At 57.5% G+C, this 26,027-nt stretch overlaps 2 protein-coding genes and 1 long non-coding RNA gene across 7 annotated transcripts in view; 2 read left to right on the top strand and 1 right to left on the bottom strand.

Annotated features, from left to right (window-relative positions):
- Positions 1-4,974, top strand: part of PNPLA2 (patatin like phospholipase domain containing 2) — a 13,233-nt gene extending 8,259 nt beyond the window's left edge. For both annotated transcript variants that reach the window (XM_069107899.1, XM_069107898.1), the window contains 3 exons: positions 2,679-2,811; positions 3,788-3,910; positions 4,018-4,974. In XM_069107899.1, coding sequence (XP_068964000.1) covers positions 2,679-2,811; positions 3,788-3,910; positions 4,018-4,261 — 500 coding nt within the window. In that variant the 3' untranslated portion in view covers positions 4,262-4,974. The remainder of the gene's footprint in view (positions 1-2,678; positions 2,812-3,787; positions 3,911-4,017) is intronic.
- Positions 4,975-8,906: 3,932 nt separating this feature from the next.
- Positions 8,907-20,678, top strand: CRACR2B (calcium release activated channel regulator 2B). Of its 4 annotated transcripts, XM_069107895.1 has the most exons (11): positions 8,907-9,266; positions 11,641-11,875; positions 11,976-12,087; positions 12,705-12,888; positions 14,591-14,737; positions 14,932-15,022; positions 15,213-15,305; positions 19,227-19,414; positions 19,712-19,783; positions 19,999-20,053; positions 20,507-20,678. In XM_069107895.1, exons 2-11 carry the CDS (start codon positions 11,663-11,665, stop codon positions 20,555-20,557), a joined length of 1,206 nt encoding a protein of 401 aa, XP_068963996.1. In that variant the 5' UTR covers positions 8,907-9,266; positions 11,641-11,662; the 3' UTR covers positions 20,558-20,678. The 4 variants fall into 4 exon arrangements, with proteins under 4 accessions (XP_068963996.1, XP_068963997.1, XP_068963994.1 ...); XM_069107896.1 differs by lacking the exon at positions 19,999-20,053; XM_069107893.1 differs by having other exon boundaries at positions 19,999-20,678.
- Positions 16,978-22,613, bottom strand: LOC138176960 (uncharacterized). Its single transcript, XR_011172411.1, has 2 exons — positions 21,687-22,613; positions 16,978-17,983 (listed from the first exon to the last, which is right to left on the bottom strand). It is a non-coding gene; the product is annotated as an uncharacterized lncRNA (long non-coding RNA).
- Positions 22,614-26,027: the final 3,414 nt, after the last annotated feature.

Below are 26,027 nucleotides of genomic sequence, written 5' to 3'. Positions count from 1 at the left end.
GGGGGGTGTGCGTGGGGGTATGTCTGTGTGGAGTGTGGTATGTGTGTGTGGGGGGTGTATGTGTGTGTGGGATGTGTGGGGGTGGGGTGTGTGTGAGAGTGTGTGGGGTGGGGTGTGTGTAGGGGTGTGTATGTGTGTAGGGGGTGTGGGGGTATGTGTGGGGGTATGTCTGTGTGGGGTGTGGTATGTGTGTGGGGGGTGTATGTGTATGTGTGGGGGGGGTGTATGTGTGTGTGTGGGGGACTCACAGCTCGAGCACACATGCAATTCTGTCCAGGAATAGCTGGAACCAGAGGCCAGCCTGTTACAGCCAGTGGGATGGGGCCAGGCAGATGAGAGGAACCTGGACCCTATTAGACCTGAGGCTCGGGTCAATCAGAAAACATTAAGCGCCTACTGTGTGCCAGGCACTGTGCTAACTAGGCCCTGGGAGAAAAGGCAGACCCTTTTCAAAGAGCTTATAGTCTAATAAGGAAGAAAATGCACATTGGGGAGATGCTGTCAAGATAAAATGAACAGACCTGGCCCCGGCCTGATAACGGTAAGAGGGCTCCTAGATTATGAGCCTGGTGACTGGGAGGACATCAGGGTCCTGACAGTCATTAATAGGAGAGCTTGGAAGAGGAGGAGAGATCAGGTCAGTTTTGGTCATGGTAAGTTCAAGATGTGTGTGGTTCATCCTGTTAGAGATGTCCAATATGTAGCTAGAGAGGGCAAGGAGGAGGGAGGAGGATGGAGAAAAGGCCGCCGGTGAGGATAGATTTGTCCACAAAGAAGTCATGACTTTGGAGAGAAAAGTTTTAGTTGAATGATGAGGTCACAAGCCAGACTGTGGAGTTAAGGAGAGGAAGTGTAGGCATTGAGTATAGATGGCCTTCCCAAGTTTAGCCACAAAAGGGAGGAGAAAGACAGGACGGAAGTTAGCAGTGATGAATGGATCCAGTGAAGGTTTTCTGAGGATGTGGGTGCCTCTTGTTTGTAGGCAGCAGGGATGTAGCTGCTACTTAGGGAGAGTCTGAAGGTCAGTGAGAGAATGTGATGGCAGAGGGGGCAGTCTGCTAGAGGAGCTGGGATGGAAGGGGATCACTTGAGCAGGAAGGGAGGTCAGCCTAGTTCAGGATACAAGCCACCAAATCATGTGAGACGAGGCTGAAGGCATCTGGGTGAAGGGAAATGAGTGGGAGTGGGGGGGAGGGGAAGAACAAGCATTTATTTTATTTTTAAAATGTTTGTATTTCATTTTTTTCCAATTACATGTAAAGACAATTTTAAATATTCATTAAGGATTTTTTTTTGAGTTCTCAGTTTTCTCCCTCCCTCCTTGAGAAGGCAAGCAATTTGATATAGATTATACATATTCAGTCATGTAAAACATTTCCATATTATCCATTTTTTTTTTAAAGCAATCGGGTCTAAGTGACTTGCTCAAGGTTACACGGCCAGGTGTTTCTGGGTGGGTGCTAAGTATCTGAGCCTGGATTTGAACCCCAGGTCATCCCGACTCTGGGGCCGGTGCTCTTACTCGCTAAGCCATCTGGCTGCCCCTTATCATTTCTTATAGAACAGTAATATTTCTTCACAATCACAGGCCGTAACTTTGGAACAAGCTTTTTAAAGCACCTGCTTCGTGTGCATTGTTCTAATGCTTCACATATATAATCTCATTTGACCCTTGAGGTAGCCCTGCTTATTGGGGTGGCTAGGTGGCACAGTGAATAGACACTGGCCCTGGAGTCAGGAAGACCTGAGTTCAAATTTGGCCTCAGATACTTAACACTTACTAGTCATATGACCTTGGGCAAATTACTTAGCCCCAATTGCTTTGCCTTCCCCCCTGCAAAAAAAACAAACAGAGTAGGTGTTTATTGTCCACATTTTACAGTTGAAGAAACTGAGGTAGGCAGGTTAATTGGCTTGCCCAGGGACTCACAGCTAGTACATTTGAGCTTCGCCCTTCCTGACTCCAGACCCCAGACCCAGAACTCTATTTGGCATGCCACAAGCTCTCAGGGAATGGCCAAAGGTTTTTCTGTCAAATATGAGGCAGAGATCTAGCTGAGAAGGTAGAAGAGCCACTAGCAGGATTGACTGGCAGCAGTGAGGACCTGGGGGGAGGTCGTGTGCCCTTCATTTGCAGTGAACTCAATCAGTGATTTTTTTTTTCCACCTCTGTTCAGCAGTAGGTGTGTGTGTGTAGGAGGAGAGATCCCAGGCTGAGGCTTGGCTGGGCAAGTCAGCCCTACAACAAAGGATCAGGAGCCTGACTCCAGAGGAAAGGACAGTGTAGAGTTGACTTGGTTCACCAGGAGGTCAAGCTAGGGAAGGAGGGAAGAGTGGCTGGTACAGGAGAGATGGCCTGGAGGTCACACTGTGGATGGAGAACAGGGCTCGGGTCATAAAGCAGAGGGAGACATCATGACCAGGGCAGGGGCTTTCAGAGTTCAGGGGCGTGAGGTGGTTGTATTGTGGCTAATGGCCAGAGCAAGGTCTGACTTTCTCTATGTGTGTCTGAAGTGCGTGAAGGAGCAGCAGCAGCAGCAGGAGGAGGGCAGCCATTGGCCAAGAAACTGCCAGGGAGCCTGTGGCCCACTGGAGCCTGGGGGGAGTCGCCCCCCAGATGCTTGGCCTAGAGAGCCAGTGCACACACAGGCGTTCACATGTGCCCTCCCCTCTTGCAGCCCTGCTGGAGGCTTGTGTGGAGCCCAGGGACCTGATGAGCACCCTCTCCAACATGCTCCCTGTCCGACTAGCCACTGCCATGATGGTTCCCTACACCTTGCCTCTGGAGAGCGCTGTGTCCTTCACCATCCGGTGAGTGAAACCAGCCAGCCAGCTGCTGCTCAGCCCAGAGGATGTCTGGTGAGGACAGATAGGGAGAGGAGGGAGCCCATTCTGAAGGCTCCAACAGCCTGGACTTGCCAGGGGAGAAAACAGGCTTAGAGCACCCCAGCTCACCGCTCACAGCAGAATGGCCCACGTTCCAGAGAGCAGGGCTGGTGATCTAGGAAGCTCAGGCTTCCTGGAGGAGGTGTCCAGAAAGCTTGGGAGGAATGGCATTGGGGAGCAGGGAAGGGAGATTTGTAATGTGTGTACACGTGCTCATGGAAGGGAAAGAAGACTGAAAGATGGTGTTGAAGGAGGGGAGTGAAGGGGTCAGGGTTGTATCTGAGGAATATTAGTTTGGCCTCTGTGTTGCAGATGTTGCCCCCCCAGGGGCAGGGAGGCCACTAACCGGTAGAAAGCTTTTTCTCATAGTGCAGGAGAGAGAGTCTGAGGGCTGGATGGGAGTGAGGACATTATGGAGACGTGTTACAGACCGAGAATTGGTAGGAAATAGCATCTGATGGGGGGCGGGGGGGGCAGGGGGTAGACAGTAACAGTAAGGGGAGAGAGTCCATGATGATTCCTTGGTTAGAGCCTGGGTGGCCACTAAGACATCAGTGCTCTCAGAAGGAATGGGGAGGTAGGAAGGCCCAGCTTTGCTTGGGCTCCTGAGGGGTGGGAGTGGGGAGCGGGGGAGGGGGATGGGCTTCAGGAAGGCCTCTATACTGGCCTGCAGCTCAGGGCAGGGGGTAGAGTCATCTGGGCAGAATACAGAATGGTGGAAGCCACAGAAATAGCTGGGCTCATGACTGAGGAAGAGAATGTCCGAAGAGGCCGAGGCCTGCAGGAGGGGACATCAGGGAAGAGCCAGGACCTTGGACAGCTCCAGTGAGTCCTGGGTGTTTTAGGGCCCAGGGCTTTGGAAGTGGACAGCCTTCCCACCCTCCCCCTTCCCTGCCTGCAGCTTGCTGGAGTGGCTCCCGGACATCCCAGAGGACATCAGATGGATGAAGGAGCAGACAGGAAGCATCTGCCAGTACCTGGTGATGCGAGCCAAGAGGAAGCTGGGCAGCCACCTTTGTACCAGGTGCTTGGGAGCTGGGGGTCTCTGTCTGGCTTGGCGGGGGGAGAGGCAGCCCCAGCCTCCTTCTTTTCCCCTGCCCCCCATGACACTTCCTTGACCTTGCCTTCCAGATTCACTGACCCCCTGGAGCTTCGTCGGGCACAGTCTCTGCCCTCCGTACCCATGTCTTTTTATGGAGATGCCTTTCCCCGATGGATGCGCAACAATTTGTCCCTGGGGGATGCAGTGGCCAAGTGGGAGGAATGCCAGCGTCAGCTTCTTCTGGGTCTCTTTTGTACCAATGTGGCCTTTCCCCCAGATGCCCTCCGAATGAAGCCCCCCTCCTCGGGGTCCCCTGCCCTCCCCCACCACTGAGAGCCCTGCCCCCCCAGCACCTCCCCCACGTGGACTCAGTCTCAGGGCCCTTCCTTTGCTGAGGGCCTGGGTCTCTCCTAGGGAGGGAGGGAGGAAGACAGTCTCTCTTAGACAATAATTATGTGTTCTGCGCCTAGGTCCCAGGCTTGGTGCTTCTAGATGGGAGGGGCAGCAGGGGCTGATGAACAGAGTAGACTAGGCTGACCGCCCTGGGCATGAGCTTGCAGATCTGCCTAGGGAGGGCCCTCTCTGGGAGGACATTCCATCCGAGCTCTCGATCCCTCCCCCTCTCTTTTACTGCAGGGGGCGGAGCCAGTCCCATGACTCCCCATCCCCCAGGGGCCTCAGCTCCAGCCCCCAAGCATTCCCTGCCCAAAGTGGCCCCAGTGCAGGGTCTTCCTTTCCAAGTGCTAGAGGGCTGCTGTTTGGGAGCAGGAATCATAGGGTGGGGCTGTGCCTTATTTTCCTTGCCCTTACCTCCTGGCCTCAACCAGCCCTCTGAGTAAGCCTGAAAAAGAGTGCCTGGTGTCTGGCCCTGCCTGGGGGGTGGTGGCTGGACCTTGGGAGGAGTGGGAGCTGGGGTGAATATATGGCCACCCCCCAGGAACAGTATTAGCCCCCTGCTTGTGCCTACTCCCTGAATCTTACTGAAGAATGTATGCAGAATTATTTATTTTGGTGAAAATAGATGTAATAATAAAGGCTGGAGCTCAGGCTTGTGGCTTCCTTCATGGGCCCAGGGCAGGGCCTGGCTTCAAATCCTGCCTTGGCTTCTTTCTAGTTACTGGCCCTTGGGCAAGTAAGCCCCTCAGAGTCTCGGTTGTGAGGGATCCGAGTCCTGGAATCCAATGAGCAGCTGCCTCAGAATCTTCTGGGCAGTCTAAACTTCTGGACACTCAGCCTGGGAGCTCTGCAGGCCTGAAGCAGCCGTCTCACCCCCCACCCCTCCCTCTTCCCCTTGCTCCTAGCTCTGGGGCCAGTGCAACAAACATTAAAAGCCTACCAAGCTTCCAAGGAAAAGAACCAGCCAGTCCTGCCCTCAGGGAGCTGCCCTTCCCCATCCGACTGGGGATCCCCCATTATACTCAATAATGCTGGTTAAGGCTGACAGAGGTGAAGGGGGAAGAAAGCCCAACAGCAACATGTTTGAGCTCGGAGGGGAGGGGCCAAGGCTCGAAATGCCAGGCAGATTATCCTGGAAGCCCTGGTGGCTCCTCACTAGGCTCACCTGGCAGCTGGAGCCCTCGGTGTTCACCGTGTGTTTGCCATGCCACTGGGGCCACAAGCCCAAGAAGAGAGAGAGTCCCTGCCCCCAAAGAGCAGGAGGGAGAAAGAAGCTGGGGATAGAAGTGGGAGGTAGTTCATGTGGCTGGCAGTAGAGAAGCCCCCGGCATTTGGCCAATGGGAGTCCAGGGTTCGGTCAAGGGCAGGATTTCAGTCTCAGTAGGGGAGTCCAGATCATGGAGGGCCTGAGTAGGGCAAAGGGTTGTCTGGGAAGGGAGGGACAGGAGAAGGAAGAGGCCACAGGCCAGGGACAGGGAGGAAGGCCCACTGTGGTCCAAGGCAGAGGCTGTATCTGTGGAGAGCAGGGGAGGGTAGCAAGGGAGGATTGGTGAGATTTAGCAACCCACTGGCTATGGAGGAGGGAGAGGGAGACTCCAGGCACCTCGGAGTTCAGGGATCTTCCCAGAAATGGGGAACATTGGCAGGAAGACCCAGAATTTTCTTGGGAATGTGTTGAGTTGGAGATGCCAACTGAAAGAGCCCAGCAGACAGGGCAATCTCCTGGCCGGTGGAGCCATCTGGGTCAGACAATGAGTCACCGGGGAGGAGGTGGGAGAGAGGAAAGGCCCATGGCAGAGCCGAGAGTGGCCAAATTTAGGCGGGGGAGCTGAACTGAGAACCTAGGAAGGAGGTGGAGCCTTCCAGGTGGAGGGTAGGGAGTCGGGAGTCAATCCAGAGGCAGAGTGCCCAGTTTGAGCAAGTCTCCCCCATGCCCTGGAGGAGGGGGCTCAAGGGGAACATGGGGGGGAAAGAAGAGGGGGTGCCATTCTGGGAGAGCAAAGAGAACTGCCTGGCACTCCCTTCTTCAGCTCTGGGTACAACATCTGTCAAGGGCTTCTTCAGAGGCTTGCTCCACGGACTCAGCAGCCTCTCTGGCACCCAAAGAGAAAAAGCAGTGCTGGGCTGGGGAAGGCCCAGATGGCCTAGAGAAACAAGCCAAGGCTGACTCCTCCTCAAAGGGCTCCTTTGTTGGCTCTAATGGGTCCAGGCTGACTTTGGTGTGCCTTGGTTTCCTCATCTGTAAGGTGAAGGAGCCAGAGGTGGTGTATCTTGTGAATGGTACTTCCAGAAGCTCAGCAATCTCCCCTCCCAGCAGAGCCAGTTGGGGGGAGCTGGGGGTGAGGCTTTTACCCCATGCTCTGCAGGGAAGCCTCATGTAAGGACACCAAGGGCAGATCTGCCTTACTCCACCCCCTTCTGGGAACAATAGAGCTGGAGAGATGGAGCTGAACCCTGGAGGGAGGGTCAGCCCAGAACTCAGCCCCACCAGGCCCCCTGCAGAGAAGAAAGCAGGAAGCCACCAGCTTGAGGGAAGAACCCTGGATCTGGAGCCCTCCCCCCCCCACCACGTGGCCCCATGCCCTTGGAGGGTTTCCTACAATAACGGTGTCAGAGACAGTAGACTGGGAGAGCCTGCTGGGCCGGTCCCAGGCCTCCTTGTTTGTGTCCCTAGAGGCGGGTGCCTGTGGGGCAAGGGGCCAAACCTGGCCACACTGGCCCTTTCTGGTTCAACCTGATTCAATTCCAACCCTCCCCATACACATACAACAGATCAGACCTGGGCCAGTCTGGAGAGAATCGGCCTGGAGGACAGCTCCTCTGGATCAGCCCCTTGTCTTCCAGGCTTGCAGGTGGGGACACTGAAGGGGGTGCAGCCTGGGGAGGACCTTGTGCTTGGGGCATACCACTGTTCAGGATGACCCCTGGGGCCTCCAGAGAGACCTGACAGGAGCTAAAGGAAAAGGGGGAACCTTTAGGCTCGGCCCCTTCTCTGATTTTCTCCTTCCGCTCTAGCTGACTGTGGCTTTAGTGAGCCCCTGGGGCTTCTGGGTTTGGGGGATAGCCCAGGGGGCGTCAGGGCACTGGCCCCCAACCCAAAGGATGACTGAGAGTCTGAAAAGGCCACCCTCAGCAAACTCCAGGAATACAGGCCGCTAACTGAAGCCTCCAACACCTACCAGCAGACGGGCCTGCATGTTCTCACACACAGGGCACACATGCTTCTCACATACAAGTTTATGCCAATGGGTTCTAAGTCCTGAAGCAGGTGTATGCCTGTGTGTGTCAGGGGAGAGGCCCACAATGGACACACACAGGAGCCCTCCCCCTTGCTTTTTCTAATCCCCTCTGCCCTGCCCTCCAGGGAACACAGAGCTGGGTTTGGAGAACACAGGCACCATGCCTGAGGGGCACAGCCACAGGGCTAGGGGTTCAGGGGATGCCCCTCTCACTTTTGGGGGGAGGCTTGTCTTTCCCAGAGACAGTCATGTCCCCAGTGCCCCGCCCCCCAGCCATGCCAACAGGCGGCTCACCTGGGGATGGGTGGGGGCCTGAGCTCCGGGATCTCAATGGCCCTCTCTCCTAGGCCCTTATCTTTCATCAAATTGCCTCCTTTCTCAGTGTCCGTGAAGGGCTCAGGGCGCGATCTGTCCCCGTCCCAGGCCGGTGGCCTGGCGGGAAAGGGGTTATGAGGCTGGCCCGGCCCCTCTATGCTCCCTCCCCCTTTCGGGAGGAGCCGCGCTGCTGTTGCCCGCCCTCCCCTCCCGGCCCGGGGCAGCCCGCCGCAGGTGCGGGCGCGGCTCCCAGGTAAGACCCGACCCGGGTAGCGGGGGCTCCACTCCCAGGGTGGCGGGCTAAGGGGGAACCCCTCAGCCCTTGGAAGCTCCGCCCCCGACACAGCGCTGTCCTTCCCCCCACCCCGCCCAATCTCTGCCGGCCGGTTGGTCCCTGGCCTCCGGGCCGGCCCCGGCTTCCACCACCGCTGGGGCTTTAGCCCGGAGGAGCTCAGAGGGGGACCCGACGGCAGGGACCTAGATGCAGGACGCAGCTGGAGGGCAGGGGGCGGCAGGCCCGGAGAGGGGCACAGTAAGGGAGGCAGGATGCTTGGCACTGACTCCCTCCACACACACCCCCACCCCAGCTGGCCAGCTCATTCCAGAGGGTCAGGGCAGGGGCCAGAGGCCGCTAGGTGGGCAGAGGCGCCTAACCAGGCTAACTGCCTTGGCTTCCATTGCTGCTCACCTAGGCCTGTCGCTAGCCTCCCGCTGGGAAGCTGGGGTTGGGCAGACGCAGGGATTTCTGATGACCTCCAACCCTACCTCTTCTCTCCCCCACCTCCCCACCCCACCCCATCTAAACAGGGGGGATAGGGACTGAGGCTGGGCAGCAGCCAGTAGACAGAACACCTGAAACCTTGTCCCTACCTCAGTTTCCCCCTTTTGAGCTACTGCCCTTCTCTGGGGCCTGGTCGATTGGCCTCTCTGCCCCGCCCCCTTGTGGAATGTAAGTAAGGGGATCCCTCTCCTTTCCTCCCATTCCCCCCTCCCCTCCCTTATGCCGTGACAGGTGCTGACCGAGGCCCTAGGGTGGGGCTGAAAAGCACCTGTGGGGAGAGGAAGAGGAAGATTCCTGCTCCAGGGATCCCTCACTTGCTCTTAGGGAAATTTGGAAGACATAGGGAAACTGAGGCACCAAGTGGGCTTACACGACCAACCTTGGCAGGAGTGGGGAGGGCAGTCAAAGAATCCTGGGGCTCTAGGACCCACTGAGACCCTCTTCCAGTGAACAACCCCCAGATCTAGGCTTAGAGGCCTGGTCTGTGAAGGCTGAAACTGGCAGTGCCAAGGGCTAGACCCCTGAGGTCCCCTCCTATCTCATCCTCCTCCTCAGCACAGGTTCTGGGCCTTTGGGCTGAGATTTGAGCTGGGGAAGGAGTCTGGAGGTGAGTCACAGGAGCCCATCCCTCCACCCCAGACCCAGAATGGGGGAGGCCAGAGGGAATGGCCAGATAGAATTACTCCTCTCCTGCTGGGATTGGGGCCCCCTCTTTGCCTTGCAAATGGCTCCTGGACTACTCAAATGGAGGGGAGGGGGAGGGGATTAAAGGGTGCTAGAGATTCTTGGTAGCTGAGCATAGATGCCCACTGGGGTGGGGGTGGGGGCTGGCCCAGGCTTTCCCCCAGGGCAGGGCCCAGTGTTCTCAGACCTCTGGGAGGTCCTGGTACTAAAGCGATTAGATCACCATGTGAACAGCCCCTCCCTGTTGGCCCAAGGTGCCCGGCCAGGCTCCTTTGTGTGTGGGGGGAGCTGGGGATTCTGCACCACTGATTGACACCCTCACCAGCTTGCCAGGTCAGTGGGCCTGGGAGCTGGAACACCTGGCTTCCTGACGACTTGGGGCAGCCTTGAGGGAGGGGCTGAGTGGCTTCGGACCTTCCCAGCTCATGGAATGGGAGGCTCTACTCAAACCCTGCCAGCAGGGTCTGTTGGTCAGTCAGCCAGGATTTCTGGGGCCCGTGGTGGGTGCCCAGGTCTTTGCTGTGGGGAGAGAGGCTGACTCCAAGGGCCCCAAAGAAGGCCCCCTTGGAAAGTCCAACTCTCAGCTGTGTCTATGACACAGTTTAGCGGAGGGTCCAGCCCTCCCTTCCTCTCTCCTTTCATTCCTTCCTTCCTCCTCTCCCCCTTTCTCCCTCCCCTTTTCTCTATTCCCTTTCTTCTCCTCTTCTTCTCTTGTCTACTTCCATCTTCCCTTCTCACCCCTCCTCTCTCTACCTTCTTTCCCTCTCTCCCCCTTCCCCCCTTCCCTTATCTCCATTCTCTTTCTGCTCTCCCCTTCTTCTGTCTATTTTCATCTCCCTTTCCCCTCTCTCTCTCCCTCCTCCTTCTCTCCCTCTCCTCTTCTCTCTCTCTCCCCCTTTCCTTTCCTCTTTTCTCCTCCTCTCTCCTGTCTACCTCCATATCCCCCCCCCCCCCCCCCCCCCCATGTTGGAACCCCCTCCCCCTCCGCGCCCCCCCCCCCCTTTCCTTTCCTCTTTTCCCCTCCTCTCTCCTGTCCACCCCCAATACCCCCCCCCCCCCGCTTCCAACATGACATATTCACTGATCTGTGCAGGGCCCTGCACTCTTTCTGAGAGGGAACGAAAGATGAAGGAAAGCAATGGTCAGTGCCTTCCCAGAGTTTCCAGTCAGTCCGCAGAGAGCTGTTGCTTCCCAGCAGTGGCCAGCCCATGTATGGGGGCTCCTGCTGTGTCTCTGCCCTCCTCCCCCATTTGAGCCCCCAGCCTTGGCCCTTGACCTTAACGCCTCTTTTCTCTTCATTCTCTTCTTGGACCACGGCCAGCTTTCCTGTTCTTCCTTCTATGTCTTCAGGATTGTCGGGTATCTCTCCTAATGCCTGGGAGTCGGGTCTCCACCCCACCCCCTGCTGCCTTCCCCAGCTCAAATCACAGCCCAAAGAAGGGAGGGGGAGAAACAGGAGGGGCCTTCCCAGCCCAAACCCAGCTCATCTTCCTCCCTCCTGCCTCTGACTGGCAGCAAGGCTGGGGGGCTTGAGTTCCTCTCAGACTCTGCTCAGACTTGGCTTATTCACCCCCAATATTCCATTAGTTCAGTTCAAGATCCTTTGCCTCCTGCCTGAACAGTTGGAAGAGCCTTCTGAGGGTCTCCTTGCCTCCAGCCTCTCTGCTCCTTGCCAAGCCCGGCTCTCGCCATGTCAGTCCTTATTTCAAGAACCGTCAGAGGCTTCCTGTTACTTAGAGAAGCAGAATTAAGCCTCCCTAGCTCATCATTCAGGACTCTCCCCTGCCTCCTTTGCATTCCTGTGTGCTGGGGCTTTCCTCCCTGGGACCTCCTCAGACTGCTTCTTCCCCCTCTGTTTCTCCAAGTTTCACTCACTCCTACTGTTCAAGGCCCATCTCCAGCCCCCAGCTCCAGAAGCTACCCAGGAATGACCCAGCCCAGTGGGTCTGACTCCCTTGCAGATCTGCTTCCTGTGGTGTGTGAGGTCTGTGACCTGTGACTGTTCCCCTAAGTCCAGGGATGCAGGAGCTCAGAAGAGGGACATTGGGAATGTCCTGGGGGCTGGGAGCCAGGGTGGGGGGGTGGGCTTGGAACTGGTTTGAAATGTGCAGAAAGGAAAGGGGTAGGGGAGGAAGACATGATTGGGGTGTGGCCTGAACTGACTATCCCGTCCCATCAGGGACTTTGATACATCTGTGTGTGTGTGTGTGTATCTAATCTGTTGTGTGGTATGTGAAGATACATACAATTTTATGGGGGTTGGGGAAACAGCATTAACTTGTTTCTGATCTGAACAGCAGAGGCCAGCCGAGTCCCAGTATGGCCAGCCCTGGGGAGCCCACCAAGGCTGGGCCTGAGGAGGAGGAGGAGGAGGAGGAAGGGGACCTATCCAGGGATACTCCCAATCCCTCAGGCTTGGCTGGGGACATTGGGACCATGACAGATTCAGGGGAAATGCTGAAGAAGGCCCGTGAGCTCTTTTTTCTCTGTGATAAGGAGGCCAAGGGTTTCATCACCAAGATGGACCTGCAGGTGAGGGTTAGGCCCCCCAGTCTGGCCCTAGGTCCAGCTCCCCAAGCCTGGCAGTCACTCCTGGCCTCCTTACCTCACCAGCCTGGCCTCTCTTCTTCAGAGGCTGCAAAATGAGCTCCCTCTGACCCCGGAGCAGCTAGAATCTGTATTTGAGAGTCTAGACCAAGGCCACACGGGCTTTTTGACACCCCGAGAATTCAGCATGGGCTTGGGTGAGTAAACTCCGCGTGTGCACACACATTTGTGTGTCCACATACACAGGGACTCATCACACATGGAGGGCAGCTCCTGGGGCCACCCTCTCCAGAGCAGGCCAAGCCTGTCCCTAGTTCAGGCTCTGTGAGTCTGCCTAGCACATGGCGGGGGACTGAGCATCCCAGCCATGACTCGGACCTGGGGTTTGGGCAGCTCTGAGGCCCCAAAGGGAAGGGTTAAGTGTTTCTCAGTTCGTGACTCTAAGAAAGAGACAAACAAGCACAGTGTCTGCACAGCTCAGGTGACCATTCAACCCCCCCCCCAACTCCAACATCAGGGGTCCCTCATTGGCCAGCTCTTCCTCCTCTACCCCAGAAACAGTGAGGAGGGGACCCAGGCATCCACCCAGTCCCTGGGGCAAAGGGTCTGACTTCCTCCTATTCCCAGAAGTTTAGCTGGAGAATTGGGCAGAAAAACAGGAAACTTGGGTGGGGGAGCAGGATGTGAGGAGGTAGCCGGCCACAGGAATGGTGGCGTCTGAGCTGCTGGTAGGACCTGGGAGCGTGGTCTGGTGGGGAGCAGGAGGCCGAGAAGTCATCTCTCTTCTGTACCGTGGGGGGCCCTGTCTTTGCAGGAGCATTTGTGTCAGTGGACATGCCCAGGGGCTTTCCCTCCTTGGAGCCTAAGGAGGAGACCTTCGAGTCTGGCTGGCCTGATGGTTCAGGGACCAGAGCGGCTGAGGAAGAAGAGGCTGCAGTGGAGGAGAACCATTTCTGGGCTGCCATGGAGCAGCTGGGGGCCGCCCATATCCTGGGGGAGTGAGTCTGCTGCCAGGGAGGGCCTAGCCCTCTCTCTGCCAGCCTATGTCTATGTGTGTCTTGGGGCACATGCATGGGGCGTGTGGTGGGAGCTGAGTGACTGTGATCAGGGTGTCCAGCTGTGTCTGCCCGTGTGTTCTCCATAGGTCCAGGGTCCAAGAAAGTTCACTTCCTGTGTGTGTGTGCGTGCGCATTTGATCACTCAATGCCTGTGGTTTCTGCAGAAGTGCCTGGGAATGATTTCCCACAATGTTTGTGCGGCCCAGCCAGGTCTCAGGCCCAGACTGCACACACACAGAAATCCCTGTGCATAGACTGCCTTGCTCTGCTCTCTCTCACACACACAGAGGCCCCTGGATTTGTCTCAGTTTCCCCTTCCCAAGCCCTGGGATAAGGGAGGCCTTTCCTGTGGGGATCCAGGACAGGAGGTGCTGAAGGCTCTGGGCAGAGAGATGTGGGCTGGACCAGGCTCTTTGGCAGCTTCCAGTTTGTTGGACTGACCAGACTCCAGAAAGAGTCAGGCCATTGATATCCCTTAGGAAGGAGGTCTTCAGTGGAGTGCCCCAGGGATCTGGGCTTGGCCCTGAGCTGTATGCCTGGGGCAAAGGCTAGGGTGTCCTGCTTACCAAACTTGCATGTGAAACAAAACTGGGGAGGAAAGCTGACTAGGTGGGTGACGGGGTCCAGAATCTAAAATGATCATGGCAAGCCCGAGTACTGAGCCAAAAGGAGAAAGATGCACTTTCATCAAAGGCTTCATGGTGCTTGCCTTTGTTCACCAGACCACTTCCACAAACATGAGATGGGGAAACTTGGTTAACCTCTAACAAAGATCTGGGGGTCTTAGAGGTCCCTAGGCTCAGCAGGGTGGCAGGGATGGGAGGAGGGTGCACAGAGCAGAAGTGTTCCTAGGTGGCCTTTGGGGAGCTACCCTCCAGGGCTGGGTACCTCTGAGAGCTCCCTCTCTGCCCTGCTGATTGTGCCCACAAAGGGCTGGGGGTGGCATCATAGGGAGGCTACAGAAACTTGAGATGATGTCCAAAATAGGGAACAGAATGGGGAAAGGGCCAGAGACCCAGGGAGCAGTTGCTCCAGGCAGAGAGGGGCTCTCAGAGGTAGGAAGCTTCAGGCACCAAGCCTCCCTCTGGCACATCGTCCTGCCCGTGCTGACCCAGGCCTTCTCTGCGTGGTGCTCTAAGCACCCACTGCTGCTAGAGTAAAATCCCAGGTCTGAGCCCCAAACCATTCACCCACCACCCCACCAATGCTTCAGATATCTGCAGCACTGTCTGGTGGATGGGGGGAGCCAACCTTCCTCAGCCTGGCCCCTGAGGACTGGCCAAGGAGAGGGAGCTGCTGAGAGGCCCATTTAGACGCACAGGCACAAAGAGCTCCCAGAGCAGACAAGCTGCGGTGTGGGAGGGGAGGGGGCAAGGACTGCTCTGGAGGGCCACACCTCTCTCCCAACTGTCTGATACACAGACAGACTTCGTGACCCTAGGCTCCCTGGGTGGCCTGTGAGGTACCTTCCAGGGGAAGGGCTGGGTGGGATGAGAGCCCCGTCTGCACTGCCTGGCTAGAAAGAGAACCTTTATCTGCACGAGCTCTCAAATGAGGGGGTTTCCAGCCCTAAATCCTGGGTGCAGGGAGGGGCAGTATCTGGGAGGGCATTTCCCATGACCCCTGCCCCTCATTTCTATAGGCAGTGTGAGGTGCAGGCCCTCTGGGCCCAGCTGCGGCGAGAGCACCCAGAGCTCCTGGGGAGCTTTGAGGAGGTACTGGTACAGGTGTCCTCCTGCCTGGGGGAGGCAGTGCGGGCCAGGGAGACTGTGGAGCAGGCCCTGTGGAGGTAAGAGCTGCAGCTGGGGTCCTGGGCATGGGCATGTGTGTCTGTGTGGGTGCCTTGGAGGGGGGCATGCACACCCCTCAGAGCCCTCAAAGCTGGGCACACACAAAGGAAGGTGTGCCCAAGGCCAGCAGGGCGGGCTGTGGACTCTGGTGAGCTGCTAGAGCTAAATGGCCTGACCCAGGACTCTCCCCCAGGCGAGAAAGTGACCATGAGAAGGAAGTCCGGTGTCTATATGAAGAGATGGAACAGCAGATCTGTGCAGAACGGGAGCGGCAGCAGAACCAGGTCTGGAGAGGTTGTGCAGGGCTCCCGTGGGCTTCCCCTGGCTGCTCTCCGAGTCTTCTGTGGGCACAGGGCAGCCTGGCACCACCTGCCACCTCTCACAAGCCTCTTCCCTGGAGCTGGCGGGAGGGGTAATGGGACACAAACCTGTGCTGGCTCGGAGGTCTTGTGACATTCACTCCTGTCCCTGCAGGACTCCTCCCGCCAAGACCGGCTCAGTCACATCCTGTGCGAACTGCAAAGTCGGGACCAGGAGCTGGATGGGGCCAGCCGGCGGCAGAGAGAGGTGATGAGTGGCTGCAGGGGATGGGGACCTGCCCAGGGCTCCCAAGGCTCTGAGTCATGGCCTTGTCCCTGGGGACAGTGACATCTTCCTGGGGTTCAGGAGTCCCCTCCATGGGCATGGCACTTGGAATCTCGTGGTGGGGGATGAGCCATCTGTACCCTCTAGGGCACCCTGTGACCCCCTCCCACCTCCCCTGGGCTTTAGCAAAGTTAGACAGTGCTCCCTTCAAAAGATTCCAAAGGAAAATTCATTTGTGCCGAAAGACTACTTTCCTCCAGATGGCTAGGGGAGGTCATGACAGAGTGGGTTAAAGTCACCACTCAGGAACTGCCTTTTTTTCCTCAGCTCCCCTTTAAACCTGCTACTGCTGCTGCTTTCTCCCCCCACTTCATGGCCTCCATCTAAACAGGCTGAGACACCCCACCATCCATGCTGGGGGCCCAGAGGAGCCTGACTCCAGGGCATCTGGGCCAGGCACCCCCTCCTCCAAGATCCTGCTTGGCTCAAGGAGACACCCCCCCCCCCCCATCTGTAGTGCTGGAGGTTTTCCAAGATGCTTCTTCACAATAGCCACCAATGAGGTGTTCACTTCTTGGCAGAGGTTTAGAGAGAGGCAGGGACTGGTCCAGGGTCACCTTGCTAAGTATTGGATCCTGGGCTTGAACCTGAGCCTTCTGACTCCTTTTTGTGATAGTGAGAAGGCGGAGTGGGGAGGAAGTGTCAGGAGGCCTGTGCCTAGGCCATTCCACCTCACTCCCTGCCTCGAGGGCTCTGGGGCAGCCCCCAAGTGGCAGGTTTGGCTTCACCATGAAGGCAGAGCCAGAGAAACAAAGTAGCAAAGACCAAAGCTGGGAGTGATACAAAGTTATAACTCCCACTTTCCCTGCTCTCCAGGGGACCCACTGTGTTCATGGCCTGTAGGGGGCGCTGCTAGGGAGGGCCCATTGGGCACAGCCTAGGGCTCTGGGGGTGGGTTATCACTTCTGGAAAAGGGGGCACCTGAGCTGGGCCCTGAAGAGTGAGTGGAAGTCCAGCATGTGGAAAGGAGGCCATTGCCTGGGCAAAGGTGCAGAGGTGGTAAACCAGGACCCTGAGCAGTCCTATAAGGTGGGGACACAGACAGCATAGAGGGTGACAAGTGGGGAGGGAGGCTGGAAGGTCCAGTGGGGCTCTTGTGTCTACCCTGAGCCTTCTCTTCTCCAGCTGAACATGCTCAGTTCCCTTAACCCATCTTGTGACTTGGGCTCTAGGCCCTTCCCCATCCTGGTTCCCTCCTCTGGGTCCTTCAGTGCATCAGTGTGCTGCCTTAAGTGGGGGCACAGAACTGAGCATAGTCTTCCAGAGGAGTCTCACTCAGCAGGACTATCCAGGACTATCCTATCCCTGATCCTGGAAACCCTGCCCCTCTTCATGTAGCCTGAGGTGGCATTATGTTCTTGGCCCTGTTGACTCAGATTGGATTCGCTCTGCACTCACACCCTCATCTGTTTTCAGACAAACTTCTGTTTAGTCGTGCCCCACCATCTTCTCCCACCCCACAGAGTGTCTTTGGGGAGCAAGGGGACCAGTGAAGCTTCTTTCTTGTAACATACTTTTGCCCTCCTCTGGGGTGATCCCTGCTGTGTGCCCTCTCAAGATTTGACAAGTGTGCCATCTGCTCCTTCACCCAAGCTTCTGGTACAAGCAAAAGCCAAGTATCCTTTATTCTTTGGTGCCCTCCCTAGAGATGACCTTCCACAATGGAAGGCATGGAACCATTGGGTTTTCTCCTTGGATCTGGCCATTTGCCCACTTCCTGGATTCACATAATTGTGCCATTGTCTTATCATATCCCTCCCACTCGCTCCCCACATCATCATGAGAAATGGTAACATGCTTTGCTAGACTCTAGGTAGACTCTCCCAACGGTGTCGTGTCCTTCACTATTTGGATGACCCAGGTTATTCTGGTACGACCTGGCCCCCACAGAGCCATCCTGGCTAATCGTCCACTACCTATTGCTTTTCATGGCACCTTCTAGCATCTTGCCAGGATCCCAAGTCCAGCTCCCGGCCTGATCTTTGGCCATGTCACCCCTTCTGAACATCGGGACCACGTTTGCTCTTCTCCAGTCTAGTGACACTTCTCCTGTTCTTCATGGAGGGGACAGACTCCACTCACTACTGGCCACTTTTGCCACTGCCTGGAGCTGGGCCTGCTCATTCGGATCCATCCAGGGCACTGGATGTTCTCTTATTCTCCCCTCCTTTCTGGCTGATGGTCACATCCCTATCAGCCACATCTGTTCTGTTCTGTCTAATCTGAGGAACATTTTCTTGGTGGAGAAAAGAGGAACCAGAAAAGAATTGAAAAGTTTAGCTGTTCCTTGGTCATCAAGGGCCATCCCACATCCTACGGAGGAATCCTGGCCTTTCCTTCACCTTCCTCTTTGTCGCCTCTGGTTGCCTTTACTCATCTTCCCACAAAGGGGTGCCCAGGAAAGCAGAGCCAGCCTCCCAGCTCATCCTGAAGGACTGAGCTCTCCTAAGCTCTTCCGTGTTCTTTTCTCCCATGCTCTTGTGTCCTGTGGATCTGAACCAAACCAAGGGCCTTTGCCCCTCACTTAAAGCCTCATTCAGGTGGTGAGCGCTCTGTGCATCTGGATCAATGTCTTCCTCCTCCTCCTCCTTCTCTTCCTTCTTAAAAAAACAAAAAACTCAGTCATTCCTAAGTAGCCTCCCCCAACCTCACCTTACACTTGAACTGCCCTTTATAACAAAGACAAATCATTAATCATAAAGCTCTAACCCACCAGATTGGCCAACGTGTACAACCTGCACCTTCCCCCCACTCCCTGCCCCCGTCATTGGCTCTTCTCAGGATGGAGGCCGGCTTGATCCAGGGCTCTTTTATTGGTGCCTTTGTGATCTGTACTGTACTCTGACATCTTCTGAGCGTTCTCTGAATTCTTCATATTTACCATTTGTTTCTGCACAGTACCCTGAGGTCACACCTTCACTCTGGCGGACTGGGCACCAACTCTGTTCTTACTTTGCTACCACAAAAAAGGCTGCTGCGGACAATTCCTAAGTTGAGCCTCCTTGGAGCACATGCTCTGGCTTTATTTTCTTCATGCTGATTCTCTCCATTTCCTTGTCGCTCCCCACCCCCTGTGGAAGCTCCTGCCCCTAGGGATGCTTCTGTGGCACCTAGGACAGGGTCTTGCACAGTACAAGGCATTATTAATCCCTTGCTGATTATGAAGGACAAAGTTACCATTAAAACAAATCAAGAAAGAGTTATTTGCTCTGCCATGTTCCCCGGTGACTGAAGTTCTGTCTCCCCTCTGAGTCAGGCCCCTGGTCTAGGTCCCTTGCCTAGGCTCCTCCTCCATTGCCTCCTTCCATCTCAGTGGACTGTAGCAAGCTCTGCCAACCCTCCCATCTTTGTTTCTGCCCAAGTGCTGTCTGCTTCCTGAATCTCCTCCTTTGAGTGCCTCCCCTTCCCCCCCCCCCCCCCCCCCCCGGCTCTGTGCAGCTTGCCAGGCATTCCCAGTGGCTCAGGTTCCCCTGGGTGCAGGGTACTGTCCTAGGGGCTGACCTTCCCCTGAACTGGGACACAGGCCTCAGGGGAGATGTCTCACTCTCAGTAAACTGACTGCATCCTCTTGAAAGGCAAAAGATGGTGGGACTTGGGGTCAGGGGGCCTGCTGCAGAAATTCTGATTCCAGTACACTCCCTCGTGTATGAATCTGTGAAATGGGGAGAGTAACAGCAGGCAGGGCTGTGAGATTCAGCATTTCCCAGACCTTGGAGCCTGCATGCCAGACAAGCTTTTCTTCTTCTTGTCCCTGACACTGCCCCCTCCTACCCATGGGGTCTGGGCTGCTGGGGGAGCATCCAGGCCTCTCTCTCTCCTTCCCTTCCATATGCCTCCTCCCAGTTAGAGCAGCAGCTGCAGCAGCGGACCTCAGAGCTGCTAGAGACACAGGTGCAGAACGCGCAGCTCTGGCTGGCCAACGAGGAGCTTCGCACACAGCTGGAGCAGAGCCGGACCCAGCTGGAAGCAGCTCAGGAGGAGCTGCGGAGGCTGCGAGCAGAGGCCCAGGCTGAGAAGGAGGAGAAACACAGGTCCTGCTGCAGGGGGCTGCCCACGCTGGCTCTGGGGGCGGGGGAGGGGGCCTGGGTCTTGACCCCACTCTGAGGGCAGGCTTGGCCCCTCAGCTTCCCTTGGCCTTTCTCCCTTTCCTTGTCCAGCCTTCCCCTGCCTGGCCCATCTACCCTGCTCTACCCTTCCAGATGAGAGGGAGGCTGGAGATGACCTGGTCTCTGGGGACCCAGCAGGGCTTGTGGGGTACAAGTCACACGGCACACGGGGAGGGGTGTCAGGAACATCTGAGTCATCTCCCCCCCACCCCCGGCCCACAGGGATGTGCTAATCGTGTCCAGAAACATGCAGAAGGAGAAACACAGCCTGCTCCGGCAGCTGGAACTACTGAGGTGAGTTTGGCGCAGAAGCTGGGCTCAGGCCTCTCCCAAGTTCGGGAACATTCCCCACATCTGTCTTCCTGGCTCCCCTCCCTTTTTAGCCTCAATGGCTCCCATATCTCTCTACAGAGCAGCTCCCATCGGACATTCTTTTATTCCTTCAGCACATGCCCTTGTGCCGTCCTTCCCCTCATCCCCTGTTCTCTCTCCTATACTGATCCCACCAGGGACCTGAACAGAAGGCTTCGGGATGAGAGGGATGCCTTCGAGGCCAAGAAGCTGGTTAGTGGGCGGAGGAGGAAGACTCTAGTTCCTCCTGCCCGCCTCCCCCTGGGCACCTGCTGTAGCTGCTGTGGCTGTGGTTGCCCCCATCGGGCCCTTGACATTGGAACCTGACTGAGGCAGCCCTCATCCCTCTCCTGGATACAGGCTAAGGAGCCACTGCCCTAGCTAGCCAGGGTGCCTTCCCTGCCCCGGCTAGCCGGAGTGCCTTTCCTGCCCTAGTCTCCATCTCATCCCAGGTCCTCTTGCAAGGGCCTGCCTACCCAGTCACTGCTGTGAGACCAGGTCCAAAGTGGCCCATTTAATGATGCTCCTGCCCCTAGGGTGTGGGAGGGATTGGGGAGGCCACAAGGGGCCAGAGTAAGGCTAGGCCAGGAAGAGCTAGGGCAGCCCCAGTTGGCTCTGACTGTGGCCAGGCTTGGGTCATGTGGATGAAACCTCTTGTCCCCCCAGCTCCTGGCCCAGGAAGCCACAGCTCTCCTGGTCCCAAGCAAGACTGCGTGAGGCCTGGGCCTCAACCCACAAGATGAAGGATTAAACCCCAATTACATCGCCCTCTCCTCCGTCCTGTCCCGAGTGGGCTACATCCAAGCACCCCCAGCTCCAAATAAACCTACTGACTCTATCAAGGGTCTCTTGTCATGTTTGGGGGACTGTCTGGGGAAGGACTAGGGCCACATGCTCATTCAGGAAGCATTTCCTAATATCTGCTCTGGGGCCTGGAAAGCATAATGGGCCCACCTGGTTTGTGCCGACCCAATCGGGCAGCAGGAGGGCCACCTGAGCCCCTTAGAGGAGGGGTGGGTATGGCAGAACCGGCAGGCTGGGGGAGGCCAGGGCTCCAGAGAGATCCCTACCCTGATCCCCCGCTGGCCTTGGCCTCATCTCCCCACAAGGTGGCGCTGGCTGCTCTGATGCTAGAGAGCTTGGGGAGGGGCAGTCCAGGGGCTCCGGACCTGCCTGCATTTGTCCTGCAGTGTAGCCTGGGGCACAAAGCAGCTGGCTGGGGCTGGCCCTGTGAGCCTCTTCCACCTGAGACACTGATCGTTTCTCAGCCCTCTCTCGTGGCACCTTAATGCTTCTAAGGGGAGGGGAATAAACACTTACCGGCCCCTACTGTGGCCAGGAACTGAGCTGTCCACTTTGTAATGACCTTTCATCTTCACCCCAACCCTGGGGGAGGAGGGAGGTGCTATTACCCCCATCTCACAGGTGACTTACCCAGGGTCACTCAGCTAGTAAGTGTCTGGGGCTAGATTTGAACTCAGGTCTTCCCACTTTCTCTACTAGACCATCTAGCTTTGTTGTTATTGGTCAGTCATTTCAGTCCTGCCTGACTCTCTATGGCCCCATTTGGGGTTGGCAGAGACACTGGAAGGGTTGGCCATTTCCTTCCCCAACTCATTTTACAGCTAAGGAAACTGAGGCAGACAGTGGTGAAGTGACTTGTCCAGGGTCACCCAGCTAGTGTCTGAGGCTGGATTTGAACTCAGGCAGATGAGTCTTCCTGACTCCAGGCCTGGCACTCCACCTACTTTGCCACCTAGCTACCCCTTTATAGAGGTTTTTAAAGCCTCTCTCCCAGCCAGTGCAGGTATCACCCCATTTCAGAGATGAAGAAACTGACGCTTACCATATAGAACCGTTGTACCCAAAGCTAGAGCCAGGCCAGGCACCCCCAGGGAAGATAGAGAAGCCTGTAGAGGCGTCTGCCTGGGGTCTTCGCCACCAGCTGCCTTATGCATAGCCCCACCTGAAACAAAGCACTTGGGAGGGGGAAGGGGGGCACCAAGAAGCCTGCACATTGGCAGGAGGAGGCAGGCTCATTAGAACCCAGGCCCTTGGGATTTCAAATCCAGACTCTTCCTGAGGGCCTCCATTTACAACCTTCCCAGAGGGAGAATGACTTGAGGGGAAGGAGCCAGGATGGGGGAACCTGGTGCTGCTCGGCCCTAGGGGACAGAGGCCAGAAGGCTCTCAGGGCACAGGCCCTCTGGACCCCCTAGGCACAGGAATCTGAGGGGCCTCCGGGGTACAAGAATGGGGGGGTGACCCTTCAATCGCGTCCCCCGAGGCACAGGAATCTGGGAGTGACCCTTCCATCGCGCTCCTCCCCACAGGGCACAGGAAGCTGGGGGTGTCCCGGGGCACAAAGACGGGGGCTGCAGGCAAAGCCCAGTCCAAGCTCTTCCTGGGGCGTGCGGGTGGGGGGGGGGTCTGAAGGTGGGAAGGAGAGCCGCACCCCGCCCAGTGTCTTTGCGCACCCAGTGGCTTCTCCTGCTCCTTCTCTCCGACTCTTGATCAGGAGGGCGTGAAGGCTGAGCCCACTGAGGCAGCAGGTCTGCTGCGAAAGGGGCCGGCAAACTCGCTGGCCGAGGACCCCCCGTAAGGCCTCTCTGCCCGCCAGCCTCCTTCGCCTGGCCTCCCTCTTCTTTCTCAGACTGCCTGGCCGGGGGTGTCGGGCCGGCCCGGGGATCCTGGCCCCGCTTTGGGTGCGGGCGCGCACAAAGCCTGGTTCTGCAGAAAACCACTAGCCCGTCGGCCCGGGCGGAGCTTCCGGCCGGCCCGGGGTGGGCGGGGGCCGCGGCGGGGGCGGGGTCTGACCGGGGCGGGGTCTGTCTGGGGCCTGGGCCCGAGGCCTCACATTCCGTCCTGTCCCATCCCAGTCCCGTCCCTCCACGGGAGCCGCCGCCTCCTCCGCACTCGGCCAGCACGCAGGTCGGTGAGAGACCGGACCCCCTTCCCTTGCCGGGGTCGGGGCGAGATCTAGGGGGGCCAGGGGCGGGCTCTGGGTTCCGGGAGGTCCGGTCCTTCCCCTGCCCCATCGCGGACTGCGCTGCATTTGTCTGTTTCCCCCACCTCCCAGCCGGGGTCTGGGACCTCCTCTTAGCTGGGACTTGGCTGACCAGTAGAGGGGATCGGGAGAAGATGAAGGCCTTGTTCCTGGTCTCCCCACCTGCGTCGGTCCAATGGAGGCTCTCTGGGCTTCGGTCCCCAAGCCACCTCCCCCACCTGCCCCAGTGCTCCGCCCTTCCTGCCTCAGTCTCTCTTCCAGGGCCATGGCGGCTGCGCTTTAGGGAGAGAAATAGGGTCTCCATGGAGTGGGAGGGAGCGTTCTTTCGGTGAAGCATCTGTTCCCCTGGGAGAGTGGGGGATCTTCATATACTGTGTGTGTGTGTGGGGGGGGGGACAGGCGTGGTGGGGTGGCGGTGGGTCGAGTTTGCTCAATCTGGGCATCCTCCATCAAGAAGCCCTCCCCGACTGCAGCTCTTTCCCCGGCAGGGGGCCTTATATTTCCAACCTTCCCATTGGCTGAGACTCTCTCTGGCTTTGGGGTGGGTGGGGGTGTCAATGATGAGCTCCTGTTGGGCTAGGAGTAGGGTGAGGGTCCTTCCACACTCACCTGGGCCTCCCTCCACCTGGCAGCCTGAGTGGGCATCTTTGGGGAAGGATCCAGGCCACAGGATTGGAGGGGAGAGAGAGAGACAGATGAACAGACAGACACAGAAAGAGACAGAGTGAGGGGGGAGAGAGAGAGAGAGAGAGAGAGAGAGGGAGAGAGAGAGAGAGAGAGAGAGAGAGAGAGAGAGAGAGAGAGAGAGATTGTGTGTGTGTGTGTGTGTGTGTGTGTGTGTATGTGTGTGTGTCTGGTTTGGGGTGGGGCATGAGGCTGGCCCCTGTGACTGGAAGGGCTATTTCTGTCCCAGCAGCAGCAGCTGGGGCCAGTGTCCCCCTCCTGGGCTTAGATTCTGGCAAGCCATGGTGGGAATGAGCATCTTTCTGGCCAGCCTCTTCCCTCTCTCTGCACTCCTGGGAGGTGGCTGCTGCCTGCTCTGCTCTGTGGGGCAGACCACTGGCTAGCATCTTCTTGCGGCATCCCTATTCCCTTGGCCTCCCAGGACCTTCTCTGCTGCTGCTAGGCACCTGCCTTGATGGCAACTCCATAAGCCACAGAGTACAGAGTTGAGACTGGATGTGGTCTCAGGCATGCTTGCTTGTCCTTGCTAGTGTTCTCACCCCCTTCGTCAAACCTGGTCACCCTTGACCAAAGGCAGGGTGGGATGGGCCTAGGCCATGTGGGCCCTGAGCATCCAGAGGGCCTCTCTTAGCTGTCTGTCTGCTGCACTTGACCCTTGGTCGGTCGCCTGAGATCCCAGAGGCCCCTGCCCCAAACTGCCTCTTAAGGGTGCAGGAACCAGCTGGGGCCATGGGACACTTGAGGGAAAGTTAAGGGGGTTGGGAAGGGCAGTTCAGCAGGGTGGGGAGAGGATTTCTAGGGATCCCCTGAGGTTTCTCCTCCGTCCTGGGAAGGACTGGTCCTTGACCCTCTCTTCTGGCCTCAGAAGCAGGCCATACCCCAGAGTATTTCACTCTTCCTCCTCTGGTCCCAGAGAAGCCTCTTCCCCAGCTAGGCTAGAAGATCAGAGTGACCTGCCCAGCTCTGGATGTCCCCTCACACAGGTGCACAGGAAGGGCTGGGGAGGCACGTGGCTGATAATCAGGCTCCAGGGTGGAGAGCTGGGCAAAGGCAGGGCGAGCTGCTGGGCTGGGCCCAGGGGGCTAAAGTCCGAGTGAAGGTAGAAGGGAATCTGCTTTGCTGCTGCAGCAGGGAAACTGAGTCAGATGGGTCTGGTACAAGTGGTGGAGCACCTGGGGGGCAGGCACAGTCTAGGCACTGGGGCACAAAGAGAGCTCATAGACAGCCTGTGCCCTCCCGGAGCTTCCCGTTGACCCTGGGGAGACAAGGCACAGACACTGTTCCTCTTCCTGTCTTGGGTCCCTGCTTCCCCGGCCCGGAGAAGTCTCCTTCAGCCCCTCCCCTCCTCAGTCTTTGTCCCAAACCCCACTTATTGGTGTCCAGTACCCCCTGGGGGGAGAGAAGAGAAGAGAAGAGCTGGACCAGGTCCCTGAAGCCCCCTCCCCCGCCCAGCCCGGAAGCATCATTGGACATCAGAGAAGCAGGGAGACAGAGGGCAGATTCACATTGTGTCTGGCCAGGGCTGGCATGGCCCTCGAAGCAGCTTATGCTGTTCAATGGATGCTGGGGATCCCTTGTGGCCCAATGCTTAAGTGGAAGGGTCCTTAGAGATGCAGCCTCTAATCCTACAGAAAAGGAGATGGCCCCAGGCCGAAAGGGCCTTGTCTGAGGCCCCCCAGGGAGTGGCTGAGCAGAGGAGGCAGGAGCCCGAAGGGTGCCCTGGTGGGGTGTGGGCAGCGGGCCTTGACCAATGGCTGGCAGGAGGACCCCGATCTTTCCCATGTGTCCTTCCTTCCCTCCAGCCCCAGGACCAGTTGATTCCTGCCCTGTTCAGGTCTTCTGGGCTGGGACCAGCTCTGACGTGGGGCCTAGGGAATGCAGTCTAGGGGAGGGGCCGAGGGAGGAGCCCGGGCCCTTGCGGGGGCTGGCTGGCTGGGCCATTTAGTGTGCCCTGTGTGGGTAAGGAGCTAGAGAGAACCTAATCCCTGGGGCCCCTGTGAACGCATCCTGCCCTCAGGGTTCCCCTGGACCTAATGAACTTGGTTGGCCTGGACAGCTGAGAGATCCTGGCTGGAGGAGGAGGGGTGGGGAGGGCGGGGCAGCCGCATAGGCCCCCTCCCTTCGCCCAGCCCTCTGGACTGGTCATTTCTGCCAGGAAACTGCCCATTGTCCTGGTTTCCTGGGAAAATCCTCCCAGCTGTGGATATGCCCAGGTGTGTGGGGGCGGGGCCCCTGTGACAGCAGCCAGCAGGGGGTGCTCTCCCTTCTACTTGGTGGGCAGCGGGCCCCTGAATCTGCCCTCATCCCCCTCACTGGGTCTTAGGGGCTGGCAGGGATCAGGCCTGGAGAGAAGACTTTAGCGTCTGGTCTGGCCAGGCCTTGCCTTCCTAACCTGTCTTGCGTGCTCCCTTAGGCCTCCCCTTTTACTAGGAGACCCTCTCTCCACCCTGGGCTCTCAAGATGGGCGAGTATAATGAGAAGAAGGACACATGTGGC

The sequence above is a fragment of the Petaurus breviceps genome, unplaced genomic scaffold (genome assembly GCF_028583685.1).
Source record: "Petaurus breviceps papuanus isolate PSGF00001 unplaced genomic scaffold, PetGlider_PUasm1.0 90317, whole genome shotgun sequence".
In the NCBI taxonomy this organism is placed as follows: domain Eukaryota; kingdom Metazoa; phylum Chordata; class Mammalia; order Diprotodontia; family Petauridae; genus Petaurus; species Petaurus breviceps.
This window is presented reverse-complemented; position numbering and strand designations above follow the sequence as displayed.